Source organism: Sceloporus occidentalis, unplaced genomic scaffold (assembly GCF_023333645.1).
Source record: "Sceloporus occidentalis isolate IW3139 unplaced genomic scaffold, rSceOcc1.0.p SCAF_167, whole genome shotgun sequence".
Taxonomy (NCBI): Eukaryota; Metazoa; Chordata; class Lepidosauria; order Squamata; family Phrynosomatidae; genus Sceloporus; species Sceloporus occidentalis.
The window spans coordinates 153,231-174,835 of record NW_028317147.1 but is presented as its reverse complement, the minus strand read 5'-3'; the positions used below and the strand labels follow the sequence as shown (position 1 = coordinate 174,835).

Sequence of the window (21,605 nt, the reverse complement as noted above, 5' to 3'; positions counted from 1 at the left end):
AATATTATTTCCAATGTGCAATTTATAAATTTTTTTTTAATAAGAAACGTAGATGTGCAGCTACCAGCCTATAGTTTTTCCAAAATGTTCTTTGTCTCAATTTTCTCGGTAACCTATCCATTCTGACTGTTTGTCAAGGTACTAACTCTTCGTTGTTGATGTAATGGTGCAGTGATTTATGATGGAATTTTTTAGCAACTCCCTACAGGGCCGGCCCAAGGCAAAATGCCGCCTGGGGCAAATTTTAAAATGCCGCCCCCCCCCCCATTATCTACCCTTCCTCTCCCTCCCCATCGTCTACCCTTACACCCCCCCCCCCCGTACTTACCTTTCAGCAGTCCTGCGGCGAGTCTCCCTGTTTCGGTCTCGGTGCCGGCTTGTAATGCTGAGTGCCGGAAATGAGGAAATCTTCCGGCACTCAGCATTACAAGCCGGCACCGAGACCGAACAGGAAGACTCGCCGCAGAGGAGAGAGAGAGGGGCGCCGAGCGGGTACTGACAGCTTGGTAAGCGAAAACCGCTCGGCGCCCCTGGAGCGGTTGCCCCACTCGGCTCCATTGTCGGGCCGGCCCTGACTCCCTAACTCTTAAGATAAAGTTGAAATACTTGTGTGTAGCTAGAGTGCACGCACCTTCCACGGCATGTATATGACACCATGAGCTCTTCTGTTCAGATGAAAAATAGCTGATCCCATAGATGGCAAAAAAGGCAGCCCAAAGATTTTGATTCAAACTCTATTCTTTAGTCACTCCGTGAATTAATCTCGGTAAATTACTGTGTGACATTGATAAAATAGAAATAATCCCTTCAGTATGAATGTTCCCGTACTTTCCTGGAGAAAGTGTCGTGTTGTATTTAGTGTGCCCAAAAAATTACTGCCACAATTAATGTACTGACATAAGCAAGTCTGTCCACGGTTGGATAGCCTTCACCATTGTTCATGGGGAAACGTTGGAACATCTACATGCAGAGTAACTGCACTACTGCGGTAGTAATTCCCCGTATTATCGGAATAAAAATAAAATCCAAACAGGTGGGGTTACGGATGGGAACATCTCTAAATCCAAAATAATGTGTGTGTGAATTAATGTGTATATATAATGCATAATGCCTGGTTCGGATATGAATTTTCAGACATGGGCTGTTACAGTAGTGTATACCTTTTTTTTTATCAGACCTGTTCCTTATCTTTAAAAACTCAGTGACAATATGTGAGGTTTTAATAACCGGTAAGTGAACAGCATGGCTTGTAATCCAATAATGGGCAGGTTAATCCTTGAATGATTTCAGAATCTCTCATCTTCCAGTGCAGTGAACAATGTCCGAGATACAATGGGTTAACTATGTGAAAGCTGCTGCGTGTCACATGCCTTGCGCGTGACTAACGCCATAGTTTATTGTAATGTATGTTTCACTAAATTGGTAGCTCTCCTACTACACCCAAATAATGTGATTTCCATTCCATTGCCTCCTATATTGTAAAATTCTTCTCAAGGAAAAAAGACATAAAGGGCAACAAATTAAAAAGTTTTTTTTTGTTTTTGTTTTTTTTTGTTTTGGCTCCTCCTGGGAAAAAAAAAATCTCTTTCCTTTGAAGAGAAAGATTTATTAATGTCCACGTATGTTTTTGACCTACAGTATCTCACAAAAGTGAGTACACTCCTCACATTTTTGTAAATATTTTATATTTTCATGTGACAACACTGAAGAAATGACTCTACTACAATGTAAAGTAGTGAGTGTACAGCCTGTATGACAGTGTAATTTTTTTCCGGGCCTCAAAATAACTTAACACGCATTATTGTGAACACCTTGGCGACAAAAGTGAGTACACCCCTAAGTGGAAATGTCCAAATCGGGCCAAATTAGCCATTTCCCCTCCCCTGTGTCATGGGACTTATTAGTGTTACAAGGTCTCGGTTATGTATGGGGAGCAGGTGTGTTAAATTTGGTGTTATCGCTCTCACATTCTCATACTGGTCACTGGAAGTTCAACACGGCACCTCATGGCAAAGAACTCTCTGAGGATCTGAAAAAAGAATTGTTGCTCTACATAAAGATGGCCTAGGCTATAAGAAGATTGCCAAGACCCTGAAACTGAGCTGCAGCACGGTGGGCAAGACCATACAGTGGTTTCACAGGACAGGTTCCACTGAGAACAGGCCCCGCCATGGTCGACCAAAGAAGTTGAGTGCACGTGCTCAGTGTCATATCCAGAGGTGGTCTTTGGGAAATAGACATATGAGTGCTGCCAGCAATGCTGCAGAGGTTGAAGGGGTGGGGGGGGTCAGCCTGTCAGTGCTCAGACCATACGCCGCACACTGCATCAAATTGGTCTGCATGGCTGTTGTCCCAGAACGAAGCCTCTTCTAAAGATGATGCACAAGAAAGCCCGCAAACAGTTTGCTGAAGACAAGCAGACTAAGGACATGGATTACTGGAACCACGTCCTGTGGTCCGATGAGACCAAGATAACCTTATTTGGTTCAGATGGTGTCAAGCATGGTGGTGGGAGTGTCATGATCTGAGCCTGCATGAGTGCTGCCGGCACTGGGGAGCTACAGTTCATTGAGGGCCATAAATGCCAACATGTATTGTGACATAATGAAGCAGAGCATGATCCCCCTCCCTTCGGAGACTGGGCCGCAGGGCAGTATTCCAACATAACGACCCCAAACACACCTCCAAGATGACTGCTGCCTTGCTAAAGAAGCTGGGGGTAAATGTGATGGACTGGCCAAGCATGTCTCCAGACCTAACTCCTATTGAGCATCTGTGGGGCATCCTCAAACGGAAGGTGGGGGAGCACAAGGTCTCTAAAATCCACCAGCTTCGTGATGTCGTCATGGAGGAGTGGAACAGTGGCAACCTGTGAAGCTCTGGTCAACTCCATGCCCAAGAGGGTTAAGGCAGTGCTGGAACGGGGGCGTGGCTAGGATGGCGAAGGAATAGGACGCACGGCTGTGGAGCTCCTCCAGTTTTTATACATTTACACGGCTTTTATTGCATTTTGGAACCGAACTTGCTCATTATTTTGCATGCTCTTCGCTCCAAGGATGTCCACGCATAAATCCAAACCAGCTACGCACAACCTACCTGCTTATTTTGAGCCGAAACCAAAGAGGAAAGCGGCCTCCCGCGCTTTACTGACCGCTCGCAATGCTGGGGAAGATGGCGACACCACGCTGCCCCTGGCTGAACCTTGCGCGCCGAGCTCTCCTGCTCCGTCTGTGGATGACCCGGACGATCACGCACTCACGGTTTCCTCAATGAAACTATTGCTCGACGACATGCGACACAAGTTTCGCCAAGACATAGAGGATTCCCTTGCGGCAGTCCATAAAGATTTACAAGATTTGGGGGATCGTACTCATCATTTGGAATCTAAAATGGAGGACTTCTCCGAGGCCCACAATACTGTGGTGGACACCTGTAACGCTTTGCAATCGGAGGTAGAAGCCCTCCGTTTGAAGCTCAGCGATTTGGAGGATCGCTCTCGGCGGAATAACGTCCGCATTCGAGGCATTCCGGAAGACGTCTCCCCGGAACACCTGAGAGCTTATGTGGTATCTTTGATCCAAGCTCTATTGAACCTTCCACAGTCGGAAGATGTCAATATTGATCGTATTCATCGCCTGCCTCGACCTAAGGCGCTTCAGGGTTCACCTCCTCGAGATGTAATTTTCCGCCTCCATTTTTATGAACTCAAAGACAAACTTATGTCGAAGGTGAGGCTTGCTCGAAATATTCCCGACCAATACACTCATTTACAATTTTTTAATGATCTATCTCAATACACCTTACAGCAACGGAGATCTCTTTCAGCTATTACGACAACTTTGCGATCTCATAAAATCCTTTACAAATGGGGCTTCCCCACTCGCCTGCTGATTACGAGAGATGGACTGCTCCATTCGGTTAGATCGCCTAAGGAAGGTATTGCTCTACTGTCAGCTTGGGGCTTGGACATTGTCCAACCTCGTCACTCATCTGCTCCTGACACAGCACCATCATTGGCGTCCTCTCCTAAACGGTTGGCCCGGGAATGGTCTGTGGTTCCTACTCGTCGCTCGCCTCTTCATACTTAATCGCCAGCCTCAGAGATGTCATCCTCTCCACCGCAACACCTTTTCCCTTTTTTTTTTTTTTTTTGTTGTTGTTATTTACCTGACCTACCGTCTACTATGAGTTCCAGTGGATTTCCTGTTCGGCTTTTGGAAGACCTGCTTTCGTTTCTCCGGTTCTGTGGAGACTTCTTTGCTCTGTGTATGGATGAAGCGTCGGTGACTAGCTTCCTGACGGTTCCAGTCCTCGTGTACCGAGCTTCGTCGTGCTTCTTCGTTTCTGCAGGGACTAAACTGCTTTGTGCCTGTGAGATCGATGTCCGAATGAACCGCTGATGTACTTACCTCCTGATTGTTCCGGTCTCATTACCTACGGTTGGACGTCTGACTGGGACCTCTTATTGTTTTTTCTTATTGTTGATTTTTCTGTTTGAAAGGGGGGGGGGGGGGGTTTTTTTTTTTTGTTTTTTTTTTTTTGTTTTTTTTTTTGTTGTGTGTGCGATGAGGGTTCTGCTGCTCAATACATGATTTATTACGCTCTCACTACACTTGATGCTATGTCTGGTTTCAGCTCTTTTATGTAGCTGGATTTTCCTTTTCCTTACATTTACATCTCAGGGCTTTATGTGCCCGCTCTATCCACTACACTACATACACATTTTGGTTCCTACCGCAGTCGTTTTTGTTTTTTCGCCGTGTTTTTCCTTTTTTTTTTTTCTCTGTTTTACACATGCTGGAGGTCTCCCTCCCGCTCTCTGATTTTGGCTACTCCACCATACGACGCCTATTTTCCTTGTGTTTCTCCTTGTTGGAGAACGCAAGGTCTTGTTACTGCCTCCCCCCCGCGCGGTCAAATTATTCAGAGACCGCTTGTTGGGAGTTTCACTTTATGTTTGGGGGATTTTCCTCCGTGTTATTCCTTTATTAGCTCCTTCCTGTCAGTAATATTTTATTATTATGTAATCTGCCTTTCTTATTACTCCGATTGTCCACGACGACCTTGCTCTTTTTATTGTTTATTCTGTTTAAAGTGCTCTGATTCAATATCCTTCCTGCTCACGAGATTGTGTTTACTTTTTAAGAGCTATTGTTTGTACAGGGACCGGGTGCGATTCTCAATGTTATATGTATGTGTATGGTCTTCCCCGGGATCATCGGTCACTCTTTTTCACCCCACTCTACATAGTACAACATTTTTCATTATTTCTTTTTTATCTATCTTTTTTTTTGATGAGCCAGTTTATCATTGTTCTCTGCTATCTTCAATATGGCCTCTATTAATTTAATGTCCATTAATGTGAATGGATTAAATACACCACATAAGCGCAGGATGCTTTATGCGGATGCTAAGAAAGCTCATGCGCACATAGTTTGTGTTCAGGAAACTCACTTTAAACACTCCAAACAGCCTAGGTGTTTCTTAAAGGATTATCCTTGGCAATTTCACTCTATGGCTACCACCTGCAAGGCTGGTGTTTCCATTTTTATTTCTAAACATTTGTCGTTTCAATTACTTCGCTTGGTGACCGACCCCCGGGGCAGATTTTTGATCCTTCACTGTATTTTGAATTCCACGGAATACACGTTAGTTTCTTTTTATGCACCCAACACATCCCAATTACACTTTGCTAGGGCCCTGCTTTCTAAAATAGATTCCCTCAAGAAAGGCCACCTCATCCTTGCCGGGGATCTCAATGCGATACTTGATCCTTTGTTAGATACTTCGACCTCCTTGAGGGGCGCATACGGTACACGGGTGAAATCATTAGCTGCCTCCCTTGCTCATTCTTTCCATTCCTTCCAATTATATGATGTGTGGCGCCTCCGCCATCCTCTGGACAGGGATTACTCTTTTTTTTCCGCGTTACATAAGTCGTACACTAGAATTGATTTTATTTTGATTGATAAGCTTGCTTTGCAGATGGTGCGGGACTGCTCTATTGGTGTTATTACGTGGACTGACCATGCGCCGGTTTTTCTGTCTCTATCAGTTGCTCACTCCTTTATTGGTCGAGGTTCCTGGAGGCTTAATAATTCCTTGCTTTCCGATGACTCCGTCAAATCCCAGGTTCAATCCCACTTGGAATTATATTTTCGCGAAAATACACATCCACAAACATCTATAGAGACATTGTGGAATGCCCATAAGGCGGTGGTCAGAGGTAAATTTATCAGTATTGCCTCTTATTTAAAGAAACAGAGAGCTACCCATTCTGATTTGGATTCCCTGCTTTTACGTTTATATGACTTGGAAGCCCTGAATAAACAAAATCCGTCAGATCGGTTCATTGCTGAAATTGCCCGTATCAAACTCAGAATAACTGAGATTCAAGCCGAACGCACGGCCCGGGTGAGACTTCGTCTCCGCCAACGATTCTATTCCAAGGGCAATAAGGCCGACACTATGTTAGCGAATAAACTCCGCCACGCCACGGCCCTGTCGCGTCCTCAATTTGTTCTTTCCTCACAGGGAGTTCCGTTGCGGAATCCCGCTCACATTGCCGATAGATTTGCATCTTACTATTCCTCGCTTTATAATCTCCGCACTGATTCCTCAACTTCTCAACCCACGATAGATTCTATCAATACTTACCTTGCCTCTGTTGCGCTACCTACTCTCACTGAGGAGATGGTCACGCAGTTAGAAACCCCTTTGGAGTTAGATGAAATTCAGTCCACGGTGGCTCAATTAAAAAAGAACTCTGCTCCTGGCCCTGACGGTTTGACTAGTTTCTATTACAAGGCTTTTTCCCCGGTGCTGGGCCCTCACCTCCTTTCTTTATTTCGTTCCTTCATGTCCACTGGTCACATGCCGCCTGAAAATTTATATGCCCATGTTGTTACGATCCCTAAGCCTGGTAAATCTACTGACAAATGTGAACATTATCGGCCCATATCCCTTCTAAACAATGATGTCAAATTATATGCAAAAATTATAGCCAACAGACTTTCTCTGCTTCTTCCTTCTCTCTTACATTCTGACCAAGTAGGATTCGTGCAAAACAGACAGGCTAATGATAATACGCGCAAATTTCTCAACGTTTTGTGGGAAGCCTCCAAACACAACACTCAGTCTGTTTTGATTTCTTTTGACGCTGAAAAGGCATTTGATCGCCTCCATTGGTCCTTTTTGTCGTCCGTTCTCTCTAAGTTTGCTTTTCCTCCCTCCCTGATTAGGTCAATAATGGCGCTGTACTCTTGCCCCTCTGCTTCTGTTTTCTTTTCCGGATTTATTTCTTCCCCATTCCACATCTCGAATGGGACGCGACAGGGCTGTCCACTTTCTCCCCTACTGTACATATTAGCCCTGGAACCCCTAGCGCAGCGGATTCGCTCGGACCCGTTGATCAGGGGTTTCCCTACTTCAAGTGGTGCAGATCTTACGCTAGGTCTTTTTGCGGACGATGTTTTGGCTTCTATCACTCACCCTTTAATTTCTTTGCCTGCGTTGATTTCTCAATTCCAGCACTATGCTCAGGTTTCCTATCATAAAATTAATGTCCACAAAACGCAAGCTTTATCTCTGAATCTACCGAGTTCGACATTACACCTGCTTCGTGACTCCTATGCCTTTGATTGGAGGAGAGATTATCTCCTGTATTTAGGGATTAAACTTCCTCGCCTATTGTCTAAACTGAATGAATTTAATATTTGTTCAATCTGGAAGCAGGCTCTCCAGGACCTCGATAGGTGGCGTTCCTTTGATATATCCTGGTTAGGGCGTATATCTTCTGTTAAAATGATGCTTTTGCCGCGGCTTTTATACGTCTTTAGGGCAGTCCCGACCTCTGTCCCTCGTAAATTTTTACTTCACATACAGGTGGTTCTGAATTCTTTTATTAATCTTAAAGGTCACTCCCGCATCTCCAGGCAGGCGTTTTATTCTCCCAGGTTCAGGGGGGGTCTAGGGGCACCAGATATTCTATCCTACTACCATGCCGCTATTCTGGCGCAATCGACTCTATTTCACTATCGAGGTAATCTGCCTCAATGGGTAGCCCTTGAAAACGCCTATGTCCATCCTTATTCGGTTGCCCAACTTTTATGGTTACCTCCTATTTTTCGCCCGTCCCTTCCATCACTCTCTCCCACTACGTTATGTACGCTTCACATTTGGTCTCACCTGGCCAAACGTAATTCGGCTTTATTGCATATCACTAAAGCTACTCCGCTCTCCTCTCTTGAGCTATTAATCCCACACTTGAATCTCGCCCATTGGTATGCTACCCGTTCCTTCACAGTGGGAGATCTCTTTGATAAAGGTTCTTTCCGGACCTTTTTGGATCTTAGTTCAACTTTCGGGCTTCCCTCCTCCGAGTTTTACAAGTTTCTGCAGATCAGACATCTATTGCAATCTCGAACGCCCTCGCTGACCATTGATGTTTTCTCATCTGACCCAATCGTTCACTTGTGTTCACGGTCCTCTCCTCCTCGAGGTGTGATTTCTATTTGTTACAGTTCGCTCCTAACCCATCTATGGGACAATAAATTACCGCACATGCTAGCATGGGAGCGTGAGTTGGGTGTCACCTTCCCTCTTGAGATGTGGCTTGACTCGGAGGAGGCGATGCGTGGTGTATCACACTGTAGTAACCATCTTGAGTTACAAAAGAAGGTAGTCTGTAGGTGGTACCTCACCCCGGCTCGACTATCACACATGTTTCCGTCCTGCTCGCCTTTCTGTTGGCGTGGTTGCCCGGATAGGGGCACCATGCTTCATGTGTGGTGGCTGTGTCCCCCTGTTTCTCAGCTTTGGAGGCGGTTGATACATCTTTTGGAATCCACTCTACAAATACACCTCCCCTTTACACCACAATTAGTGTTATTCCACATGTTTCCAGATGACATTTCTGTTTGTGTTAAGAAATTGGTGATCCATTTTTTTTTAAGTTTAAAATTGATGATAGCCCGTAATTGGAAGTCAGCCACACTGCCGAAACTCGTTGATATACTCCATCATCTAGAACACACTTACCTTCTGGAAAAATTGTCCTTCCAAAATGATCAACGAATGCCTTTGTTTTATAAGGTTTGGGCTCCTTGGACGCAGGTCCAGCTTTCCCCACTGTGGCAGGGATGATTGCTGCGGTGTTTATGTGTGATCGTGCCCGGTCCTCCCTATCTTCTGTACCAGTTTACCATATGGTTCTTCCAATGACTTGCATTATTTTAGTCGTGGCATGATACCATTCTAATAGAGCACTACTTTGATTTTGTTTTTGTTTTCATTTTTCTTTCTTTTTTGTATTTATCTTCTTTTTGTTCTGCTGTCTGTTCTCCCGGTTGGGCTCCCGTAGCCGCAAGGCTTCTTCGTCGAGTCTTGTCCCATTGTTGCGACTATTCTTCTGTTGCTCTTGTACATTTATGCATACTTACCACCTGTGTTTCTTTATTGAGACTATTGCCACTGTAATGCATTGTTTGAGTTACTGTGTTATTACTGTTGCTATTGATTTTTCATGTGTCTGGGGTACTGCAACTTTGTTTCGACGAACTTGACTCTTAAACTTGAAAAATCGAATAAAAAACTTTAAATTTAAAAAAAAGGCAGTGCTGGAACATAATGGTGGCCACACAATATATTGACACTTTGGGCCTAATTTGGACATTTCCACTTAGGGGTGTACTCACTATTGTTGCCAAGGTTTAGACATTAATGGCTGTGTGTTGAGGTATTTTGAGGGGTCAGCAAATTTACACTGTTATACAGGCTGTACACTCACCACTTTACATTGTAGCAAAGTGTCATTTCTTCAGTGTTGTCACATGAAAATATATAATAAAATATTTACAAAAATGTGAGATACTGTATGTTTTATGTACATTACTTTTTTTATTCGTCCGGATTCTTCACAGGTAACCCATAGTCTGACTTGTCCGTCTCCTGCACGCTGTATAAATTAAGCGCTGTACAGGCACTATGTGTATACCCATTATGTGTGTTCATTGTGTTCCCAGTCAGAACCTGCTGTGCGATGTGACGATAGTGGCTGAAGATGTGGAGATTGCCGCTCACAAGGTCGTGCTTGCAGCCTGCAGCCCCTACTTCCATGCTATGTTTACAGGTACGTGCTATTTGACTGGGTGCAACCGATGATGTTACCGATGTCCTGCTGAACAAATGCTACATCAAAATTCTCAGTTTGATGGAAAAGTAAATAATACCAGGATATATTTCTACCACTTAACAGAAAGTGTTATGTCTGGGGTTTCGCCCCCGCCCCCCCCCCCCCACATTTTTTCCTGTATTTGAACAATATTGGGTGTGGTGCTCAGTAACCGAGAGAAGCCAAGCTAGCTTCACAAGGCCGGCTTCTGTCGGCTAGGACAATATTCATTAGATCAGCATTAAAAATATGGATGACACAGGTCCTGTCATTTGATTTGTCCTCGTACACCTATGGATTTAAGTGTCTCTTGTTCTCGTATATACTATTCAATACTGATGCTAAGTGTTAAAAAAAAAATAAAAAAATTTGTATAATATATGCAAAAAAAGTCCACTAAATACATTTGGGTGTATATTATATATGTATATAGTATATCAAAATTATATAAGACTGTATGCACGACGAATGATGCAGATGGAAAAACCTTATCTGTAGAATTTTAGTGGCTTTCTCGTCTTGGTGTTGCAGTGCAGTTTGCACTAAAATATTAAGAATGCCTGAAGAGGAACTCTTTCTGCAGCGACGGCCAAGAGGTTATTTATAGGTTAATTTCTGAGGAGTCCATATGTGCCAGGCTGAATGGTCTTCAGGAAGCGCATGTACTGTGACGTCTGGCCTGTAGACTGTAGGATTCTCCTGGTCTTTGTGAGCAAATAAAAAAAAAAAATAGTCGTCTGAGGACAGAGTCTCTTGCGCTGTTTACAGAACTCCAGGGCTGCCTGATTGATCTTTAAGCTTGTGCCTCTCTGCTGCACTAAGCCTCAGGCATGCTTTGCCTCAAATTCTACGGGCACTGCTTTTCCTTTTTGGGTGAATTGGCTTTTAGCTTTCCGCCAGTTACATGTTTCCTGAGGAAAGTTCCGCGAGTTACATGTTCCACCGGTTACACGTTCCCTGATTAACGTGCAGATGAGAAGAACAATGCAGTAACTGCACAGGGTCCCGACCTGAATCCGTCCCGGTCCAGGTAAAACGTGCAGGTGTCTTTAACAGTTACAATTGGTTGTGTTATTGTTCACATGCCACCTCCGCAGACACTTGGTTCTCTTATAAAATTTCTCATGCCAAGGCCTTTGCTGGATGCAACTTTAACCCTCACTGAAGCCATACTCTATATTTAGGTCAAAATGAAGGCCAGCGACCTTTGAGAGGTGGCAAACTTGGTGCTTGTCCTTGCTCTTTGTGATTTGCTTCCTTGTGCTGTGGCGCAGAGGAATGGATACCGTGGTAGAAGGGTGCAGGTCCTAGAGTCATAGACTGGAGGAGCCCATGTTTCTACTCCCTCCATTGTGCGGTGAACACATAATGAAACGGGGGGGGGGGGGTTATACTTTGGATTTGTAAATGTTTTGGGAGATGTTGCCCTTTTTCAGTATTGAGGCAGAAGCCCTTAAAATATATCACTGGCTCCTGTCATTTTACCATTTTTGCAGGATTTGTCATTGTAACAAAAAAACAAGGGACAGAGAGAGTGAATCGGATCTCGGGATTAGGGCACACCCAATGCACTCCTGTTTACCTAAAACGCAGCAGAAGGTGTGGAGTGACGCCAAGAAAAGCCAGCACCTTCTCACAGACAAGTGAAAACCTAAAATGCCTAATTATGGCCATCAGCCTAATATTCAAGGAGGGTATTCAATAGAACACATCAATGGCTTTCTATTTTTTTATTTTTTTTTAATATATATATATATATATATTTGCTTCGTATTTCATTGAAGGATTTATAACTTTATTTTCTTCCAACTAAAACAAAAACAATAGTATTATGCGAGTGTTTCCCGTAGGGTAATGCATGTCACTGGATTTTTTTGTTGCAGGAAAGAATGGAATTTAAAAGTTGTAATGGAAGTTTTCCAATGTGATATTCAGTTCAAATACACATTGATATAGTTGTGTCCTGGAATTAGCTGCTCAAATTAACTTTTACTCTCTTCTTCACAGGAAGGTATTTGAGTTCTTATTGTAAAGTCGGATTTAGACACAGATTGTAATTTAATTACGGTTTATATAATTAGGCATAGACAGGCAAACATTGGACTTAGGCAGGTTTGCTCTAATGATGTCTTCCCTATAGAATGCTTATTTTTGGTTGCTGTATTTATGCAAATTATATTGCCAAAGGTCCACTGTATACGATGCATAATTTCACGTTTATACTTTATTCAAAATTATACATTCTATATAGATTAAACATTTATTTTAGAACATTTTATCCATAATCTCTTTGCTGTCTGGTGCTAATGGCATAGAGTTTAAGGGCTACAAATATGGTCTCCCACCATCCCCGGGTCTCAACGTGCTCACAGGGGCTTCAACACAGCCTTTGAATAATAAGAGATTACATGTGCCCCTGTTTGTAGTACCCTTCAAACATTAGGCAAGTCATGGAATTTCTAGCAATGTCACTACCGCCAGTTTAACTACGTATTTTGTTTGTAGATGGTTTTTTGTTATGTTTATGACCTTTCTCATCTAACATTACGCTTCTGGAAATTTCAAAGACAAACTTCTAAATTAAATAAAAAAAATGTGCAAATGTTATCTGTCAGCCAATTAGGGCAAAGAGCAAATGGACAGGGAGTCGCATGGCCAAACTCCTCTTCCCTGCCTGGCGAAAGAGGAAGGACACTCAGGGAAGCAGCGCTTCATCCGGAGACTCTATGTGAAACCGGGTCCCGCAACGGCAATCATCCTCCCCCGCTGACACTGCATGGTGCCGTTTCTGGGAGAGGTTTGGTGCTGAAAGTTGCAGGACCCGGAGTGGCCATTACAAAGCCCTGACTTAAATCACAGAGAGAACTTGTGGACTAAACTGCGTCAGCAACGAGGCCCCCAAACCTGACTCGGTTACATCAGTTCTGTCAGGAGGAAAGGCGAAAATTCCAGCTATGTATTGTGAGAAGCTTGTGGAAGGTCTACCCCAAGCATTTGATAGAAGTTAAGCAATTAAAAGGCAATGCCCCCAAATACTAACAAAGTAATCGTAAACTTTTGGCCGGCTGGGATTCTAATATAGTCAAAGGTGAAAGAATTCTGTCTGATCGATTATTTTACGTCCAAACAGAGTAGCCTTAACTGACTTACCAAACAAAATGTATGGTTACACGAAATGTGTGTAGTTGTGAAAGCTTGACTTTGACTGTCTTTAACAAAGGTGAATGTAAACTTTCAGCCTCAACTGGATATGACCAAATCCATTGTAAAGTTGAACAGTGGGGCGACATGAAAAAGTATCAGGCATTTGGAGGGTTATTTCTGTTTTTTCTTTTACGGACATTTTGTCTCCTAGCAACATTCATTGAAAAACTATTATTGCGCAGATTGTCCGCGTGCCTTGCCTTTTTATTTAAGGGAAATTGTTCTCCTCCGAACGTGCCGTTCTTCACTGCATGTTTATCGGTGGATAATGTCGGGTCGCTGCGTAGCACTAGTATTTCTTCTTCTGTAACCTGTATGATGTACTACTATGGTGACTAGCCGCCATAGCCCGCGGACCGTATAAAAGGCAAATCTAGTGTAAACAATTATATGTATTTAGTGTCATTGATTTGTGATTATTGGATAAGATAAAGATTGTAAGATTTTAGTGGTTAGACCCACTCATCTTGCTGTTCATGCCCCCCCCCAAGGGTCAAAATAATGCACCTTTGGTACACTGCACAGTTAATAAGAAACTGCAAAGAGGTTTTTTTGTATATGCAATAATTTTTTGATAAATCAGCATGGAAAATGTCTGCTAATGGCCACTATTGTCCCTGTCCAAAGGTGTTTATGGTGGCCTTGTTTATTATATTATTAAACACTTGCTTTTATTTATATGCAAATTCCTTAAATGTCTCAAAATGGATTTATATGTTTGACTTGTTTCTGAAATAGGTTCTATTTGATATTTACTAGCTGTGCAACGCTACTTCTAATGTATCTCAATAAGGAATTGCCCAGCAGGCCGAAGCTGAAGGGAAATATGTGAAATAAGAGAATGGCTGTCGGGACTAGCGTTGACTGCATAATACAATAAATTGTTTCGTTTTGCTTTTTGCCAGCTGAAGAAAGCTCCGTGTGAGTACTGAGCTGCCAGTGTTTAATTTCCACTGTTTACTCTTTGCTGTAGGCGAGATGAGTGAGAGCCGAGCTAAAAGAGTCCGGATTAAGGAGGTGGATGGGTGGACCCTGAAGATGCTTGTTGACTACGTTTACACGGCAGAAATAAAAGTCACAGAAGAAAATGTTCAGGTACTAAGCTTTACATGGGCTTATTCTGTCTTATTCGATGGTTTTGTATAGATCCTTACGAAGTGTGACAGTTGGTGTCTGGGGTTATCCTTTACCAAAGTTATGATACTTGCTGTATAACACTTTCCAGTTTAATGGATTCTCTAACCTCATATGTGCATCATCACTTTTAATGCATATGATTAGGGCGGCAACTAACGATTACTTTCATAATCAATTAGTTGGCCGATTATTTTGTCAATTAATTGATTAATCGGATAAAAAAAATGAATGTAAATTTTTTCATTTATTTAACCCCTTGAGCGCTAACGACGGCACCATGCCTTCGCTAGCACTCTCCTACTTTTATGGAGGTCTGTGGACCCCCATCAACCCCTACCCCGGCGATCTGCCCCTCACACTGAAGGGCATAACCGGGGCCACCCGATCCGGCCGGTGACGGCACGCACAACTTTATTAATAACTGACAATTGTATCTCGGGCATCTAAGCAGCTACAGACCCCCAACATATACCATTGGAAAGGTATAATGCTTGTGAAAAAAAGAATAAAAAATATTAAGTAAAAAAATTTACAAAAAAAGTAAAAAAAATGATTTGGGGGTCTCTAAAGGCAGATAAATAAAGATCAAAATTGCCTAGAGACCCCCAAATTAAATTATCTAAACATAAACTAGTTTAACTTAAGTTTGAAATCCTGATGAACTGCAAATATTATTAAAATCAGCCATTTAGCCTGTGCGGTACGTGAGTAACCATCTCATCCCTGGAGCTCCTTGCATTTTTACTGCAAAACTTATTTTTGCTGTAAAAGTGATTTTTTTTTTTTTTTTTTTTTCTCCCTTTACCATCGTTTCTTTGGGATTGTAAGGGGAAAGAATGGTGTGTGCGTCTGTGAGTGAATGTATGGAAAGTATGGTGTGTGCTTCTGCGAGTGAATGGAGATATGAAAGGCGTGTGAATGGTCTGTAATTAGGGTTGAAGCCTTGACGTGGCATTACTGCTCACGTAAGAAGTTAAATTATGGCACAAAAATTACATATTTGCAAAAACTACACCCCTTGGCGCATCAAATGAGGGGCTGCATGTGTTTCTAGTACAAACCTGGAGTGCGCAAGACACAAATGAACATGTCGCTATGGTTAGAAAAAACATTTTCTAGCCAAAGCGACATATTCCATCATTATTTGTGCACTCAACTTTTGTCCTAGAAATACGTGTAACCCCTCATTTGAAGCGCCAAGGGGTGTAGTTTCTTGAAATGTATACTTAATGTACCCTAATTTAACTTCCCAGATGTCTAGACCACTTTAGTTTCAGATATGGCAGATTGGAGAATCTTGTCAAAAATTGTCTTAAAACATTTAGGGGTGATGCCTGCAATTAGACAGCTCTAGACAGCTGGAAAGTTAAATTATGGTACATAAAGTATACATTTTCAGAAACTACACCCCTTGGCGCATCAAATGAGGGGCTGCATGTATTCGTAGCACAAGACTGGAGTGCGCAAGACATAAATGAACTTGGCGCTTTTAACTTAATTTTTTTTTTATTTTTATAAGTGTGATATTCATTTATTTGTTGTGCACATCAGATTTGTGATACAAATACAAATAAGACCTCATTTGCTGAAGCTGGGGGTGTAGTTTCTAAAAATGTATAGTTTTGTTGGCATATTTTAACATCCCAGGCCGCTAGAGCTGTTTAACTGACGCCAGCCATGCATTAAATGTAAAGATGCCTTTTGTGATAGTCTAATAAATTTAACTTTTAGCAATAAAATATTAGAAAAACACAGTCTACTGTTCTCAATTTCTGTTTATTGTAGACCGTTACCTACTACAAATATTTAGCAGCACAGCTTTTGATATTAGAGTTTAGAAAAATAAAATTACAAACTAGGTTTTATTGAGTCGGAAGTGAAAAATTACACTTTTTTCGCATTTTTGGCTATATTTTGCAAACCTGATGAGACATACACATATAAAAATGGTATATTTGGAATCTGCTGGGTGTGCTGAAAAAAACAATATATGGTTTGTATAGTTTATTCCCAAGAAATGTACTTCTAAACGCGTTTAAACGAGAGATGCACCAAAATGCCAAAAACCAGCTTAGCACCAGGGTGGGAAATGGCTTAGCAGCCAAGGGGTTACAATTTAATAAACAAATGATGTTAAATACAAACAGCAGAATGAAAAAAACTTTATTTCCCAACCAGCCCCCCCAATTTATGCACATTTGAACCCAGGCTTGCCACGCTGCCTCCCACACATGCCACTCCACGCTGCCTCCCACACATGCCACTCCACGCTGCCTCCCACACATGCCACTCCACGCTGCCTCCCACACATGCCACTCCACGCTGCCTCCCACACATGCCACTCCACGCTGCCTCCCACGCTGCCTCCCACACATGCCACTCCACGCTGCCTCCCACACATGCCACTCCACGCTGCCTCCCACACATGCCACTCCACGCTGCCTCCCACACATGCCACTCCACGCTGCCTCCCACACATGCCACTCCACGCTGCCTCCCACACATGCCACTCCACGCTGCCTCCCACACATGCCACTCCACGCTGCCTCCCACACATGCCACTCCACGCTGCCTCCCACACATGCCACTCCACGCTGCCTCCCACACATGCCACTGTGCCTGATACGCCTTATACACCACTCCATCCTCCTCAGACATGCCACACTGCCTCCCAGACATGCCACGCTGCCCTCCCCACATATGCCACTCCACTCTACCCCCAGATATGCCACTGTGGCCCAAGATATGCCTTATACACCCTGATACACCTCTCCCTCCTCCCCAGACATGCCACACTGCCCTCCTCACATATGCCTTATATAATGTATATGCCTTATACCCCCAGATATGCCTTATACCCCCCCGATATCTCATAGTGCCCTCATAGTGTCACAGACCCGTTCGCATCACACTGACACCATACTTTTATAAATAAGTACTGGCTTAATCTTCACTGCCCCCCAGGATTTAGATTCCCCTTAGTTTGCCCCCCCTTTATCTCTAACTGCACCTTAAATTAACCTTATTAAATTAATCAAATTAACCCTCAGTCCTCATCATTAAATTAACCCTAAACACCCCATTAACTATAACTACCCCTAAATTAACCCTAAACACTCCATTAACCACAGCAGCCCCTAAATTAACCCTAAACACCCTATTAACCATAACTGCCTCAAATTAACCCCATTAACCACAGCTGCTCCTACATTAACCCTAAACACCCCATTAACCATAGCGGCCCCTAAATTAACCCTAAACACCCTATTAACCATAACTGTCCCTAAATTAACCCTAAACACCCCTATAACCATAACTGCCCTTAAATTAACCCCCACCTCACCTCACTTTCAGTAGCCCAAATATTAATTTTATACTTACAGTTAGATGAGTGTCACAGCCATGTGGTTCTGGAGAAGGAAGGGGGCGGGGCCAGTTGTCACGGTGATTACAGGGAGGGACTGGTAAGTAGGAGCTGCTGCTGTGAGTCACTGAAACGGATTTTATAATCGATAAAAATCGAATCAACTAATCGATAATGAAATTCGTTGGCAACGATTTTCATTATCGATTAGTTGTTGCAGCCCTACATATGATAGCTGAGACATCCCTTTAAATGTCTGTTTTGTCCCTGCTGTGAACACAAGGTATTCTGTAAAATACCTTATACATTTGTCCCTTCTCCCACCCCCAGCTTTTTGTGGTGCTTGAGATGAGTTTTCCAAACACAAGTCGTTGTATGTGATGTATTTACCACCAGTCCACTGTAGAGCTGGCTTGGTTAACACCGTTGGGGTTTATTTAGACCACAGCGCACATGCACAGAAAGTGCTCCCACTCACCACGATGGGAGTGCTTTTTGCTACTGATGGGCTGCTTCTCATTTATTTCATTATTTTTTGAAGAATGTTTATTAAGAGTTACTGAGTAAACTTTAGTTTTTAATGGAAGACTGAGGAAAATCTCCCTCTTACCATTCTTCTGAGTGTATTCATAAGAGAGCAAGGATGTTGGTGGGGTCTCCTAGGGTGAAGTGTAATTCACGCAAGTGCTTCAGGATGAAAATGTGTGACAAATGAGCTGCTCTTGTGTGCTGTTAGGGTACAGTATGTAGCAGTTTAAATGTAATGATACGATGTCCCCATGGGGACCCCAAAAAGGCAACAGCTGTTATCTATCCTACTAATGACTCCCCTGATAATTGGGGAAAACATGGGTTAAACTAAAAACTAAAATGTCAACTACCCTAACCCTGTGAGTGCTGGAGGTTGGGACATACAGTTACATAGTTACAACCTTAGAAACGGCATACAATTTACCAAGGAAAACCTGTGTATTTTTCAGGATAAGCTGCTCATAGGCTGCTAGTTTAGGGCAAATCACGCATCATGTATCAAAAAAATATAGTGGTAAAAAAAACAAAAAACCTTATAACCTAGTTTATTGCTAAATGCAAGGCGTCTGTCTCGCAAAATGAAACTTGTATGTACTTCTGTGGTCTGGCAATACTCGCCACTGATTGGTTGCCTCACGCAGCCAATCTGTGACAGGAATAGCCAAGAAAGTATGAGCGCTCCCCTCCACTCTGTGTTGAGTCAGCTCTGAAGCATACTGCGATGAAGTATGTTAAGTGTCGGGTGATGTGTGTTCTCCTGCATGGAAAATAGCTGGGGGTGGGGAAAGGGGCTAAAGTATATGGGGGGATTCTGTAGAGCACAGTCATACATTAGCAAACAAAGAAGGGGGGGGGGACACCATGGTAATTTAAAAGGACTTCTCAGCTATCATGATATTAAAGTGCATTAATGTCCATTGAAGACATTAGTTTTTTTGTGGCAGGAACAAATGGGCAGACTAGATGGGCAAATGGTTCATATCTGAAATGTGAATGCCATATTTCTACAGCAGACCATGAAAGAAAACTAAATATCCTCAATAGCGCTGTGCAACCCAAACACTCAAAACAGTGTTTGGGTTGCACAGCGCTATTGAGGATATTTAGTTTTTTTTCATTTCAGGTCTCTGTGAAATATTTACAATTTGTGCTGACCGATATTTCTAGGGGTTGTCAAGCTCTCATAATAATACTCACAGGAGTATGATGATTTTTTTTTTTTTTTTAACAAAATCCTACGTTTTTGTTTTTTTTTCTGTTTTTTTTTTCTACTTCAGAATGTGTAAGCATTTAAGTACCGAGCGTATTTTTAGCCTATGAAATGTCATTCACCCACAAAGGTTTTTATTTGCAGTTGAAAAGTGACTCAGGGTAAACAATGCCAGCAGCTGAAATTAAGTTTTATGCCTGGCTATTAAGTATAGCTTTTATGTGAATGCTTTATGCTAGAAGTATTCAGTATTACTTTTTTATACCGTCAACACCACGTCAGCTGTACAGCGCCAGGATTTTTGAGGTTGTACACTGTCTTTAAAGGAGCATTCCAGACCTGTCTGTTTCCTGAATAGAAGACTACCCTATAAGATTATATACAAATAAGTTTTTTACTAGTAAATATTCACATGTAAACAGTTTTTTTCCTATTTAATAAAAACTATGCATTTCTTTTTATTTCCTTTTATTTGCCAACCTGTCCCCCAGTTATGCACATGTGACCCCAGGCTTGCCCCCCAGATATGCCTTATAACCCCCTATATTTTGCACGTAGACAACCTCTGCTGCTACCCCGCACTTCCACCAGGGCTTCTTTGACTGAGCACTGGAAGGTTATGACGGGTAGCAACGGAGGTTGGCTATAGCCTGGATATAGAATTCATATTCTACAGTTGATAAAATTACCAATAGCAGAGAATGGTGCATTTGTTTATGTCAGAAGGATTAGTAACATTATTACAGCTGTTAATTTATAGTAATTGAGGGGTTATGGCTAACTCAAATCTGACACCTAGAAAACAAAATGCTTGCCAGTCACTAGATTAATAATTGTACCTATATGATTGGTAGTCTATATATTTTTATTGTAAATAGCTTTAAATCGCCTTGTGATTTCATTATTTTTTTTATTTTTTTTTGGATGCTTTGTGTAAAGTCAGATTTATTTTGGCCACCGAATCACTATATGATACCAGCATGCACAGGGGTTTGTCTAAACAAACGACTTAAGATTGCGATGAACAGCCATATAATCCTTTTGGTTATTGCTGCTTTAAAGTCTTATCTTCTATTTCATCATCTCCACTCTGCATGTCCTTTAACGTTGTATAACATGCAAATAGCAGCCATTTGTGAGGTTGGCAGACATAGTAGGGGATCTGGTTTGGTTTGCTGTGAAAGTTTTGATGCGTTGGGTGTTTCTCTTTAAACTTAGGTCCGAAACTTGTACGTTCCTTCTGACTCACTGCATACTATACGTACATACGGGTGTCATGAAAGTGGTGTCAAACTGGAAAAAATCTTGGTTGCCGCAATTATAGCTCTTACAAATGTAAATGGGAGAAGTGTGAGAGAGGACAGGTGCTAAATAAAATCGCAATAATCCACTTAACACTCTCAAACCATTTTGTAAATTACGTTTTGCTTGGTGAAGAAGTATGAATTCTGAGCATAGTTTATGAAATCTAAATTTATCCTGTATGATAGCTGAAATCTATAGCTCCAGAGAGGTAAATTGTGTGTGTGTCCTATATATTATATGTGTATGTGATACTAATATCCATATAATATGGACCGAGACTTTCTGTAAACACTTACTGTAGTTGAATGTTACGTATGTCATTTGTGTATAACCAAAACAGTATCATCAAAGCTCTTCATGTTCATTGTAGGTCCTTCTGCCAGCAGCTGGCCTCCTTCAGCTCCAAGATGTGAAGAAGACTTGCTGTGAATTCTTGGAATCTCAGCTCCACCCGAGCAACTGTTTAGGGATCCGGGCTTTTGCAGACATGCATGCGTGTCCTGATCTACTAAACCAAGCGAACACATTTGCAGGCAAGTATAGCCATGTATACTGATTTGGTAACATCGCACTAATATTATTCCACCAACATAAGTCATTGTTATTTTGGCAATATTTATATATAACCACCAGTCTGTTTGTGGTTTCTTTTAATGTAACCTTTATTTGTCACTTTAAGTCAC

General features: G+C 42.3%; 1 protein-coding gene across 2 annotated transcripts in view; it reads left to right on the top strand.

Moving 5' to 3' along the window:
• LOC149279399 (kelch-like protein 2) overlaps positions 1-21,605 on the top strand; it is a 42,616-nt gene that overhangs the window by 1,106 nt on the left and 19,905 nt on the right. The window contains exons 2-4 of one of the 2 annotated variants that reach the window (XM_089501235.1): positions 10,023-10,129; positions 14,349-14,470; positions 21,293-21,455. In XM_089501235.1, coding sequence (XP_089357361.1) covers positions 10,023-10,129; positions 14,349-14,470; positions 21,293-21,455 — 392 coding nt within the window. Of the gene's footprint in view, positions 1-10,022; positions 10,130-14,348; positions 14,498-21,262; positions 21,456-21,605 lie in introns of both variants that reach the window. The other variant, XM_089501233.1, reaches the window with a different exon arrangement.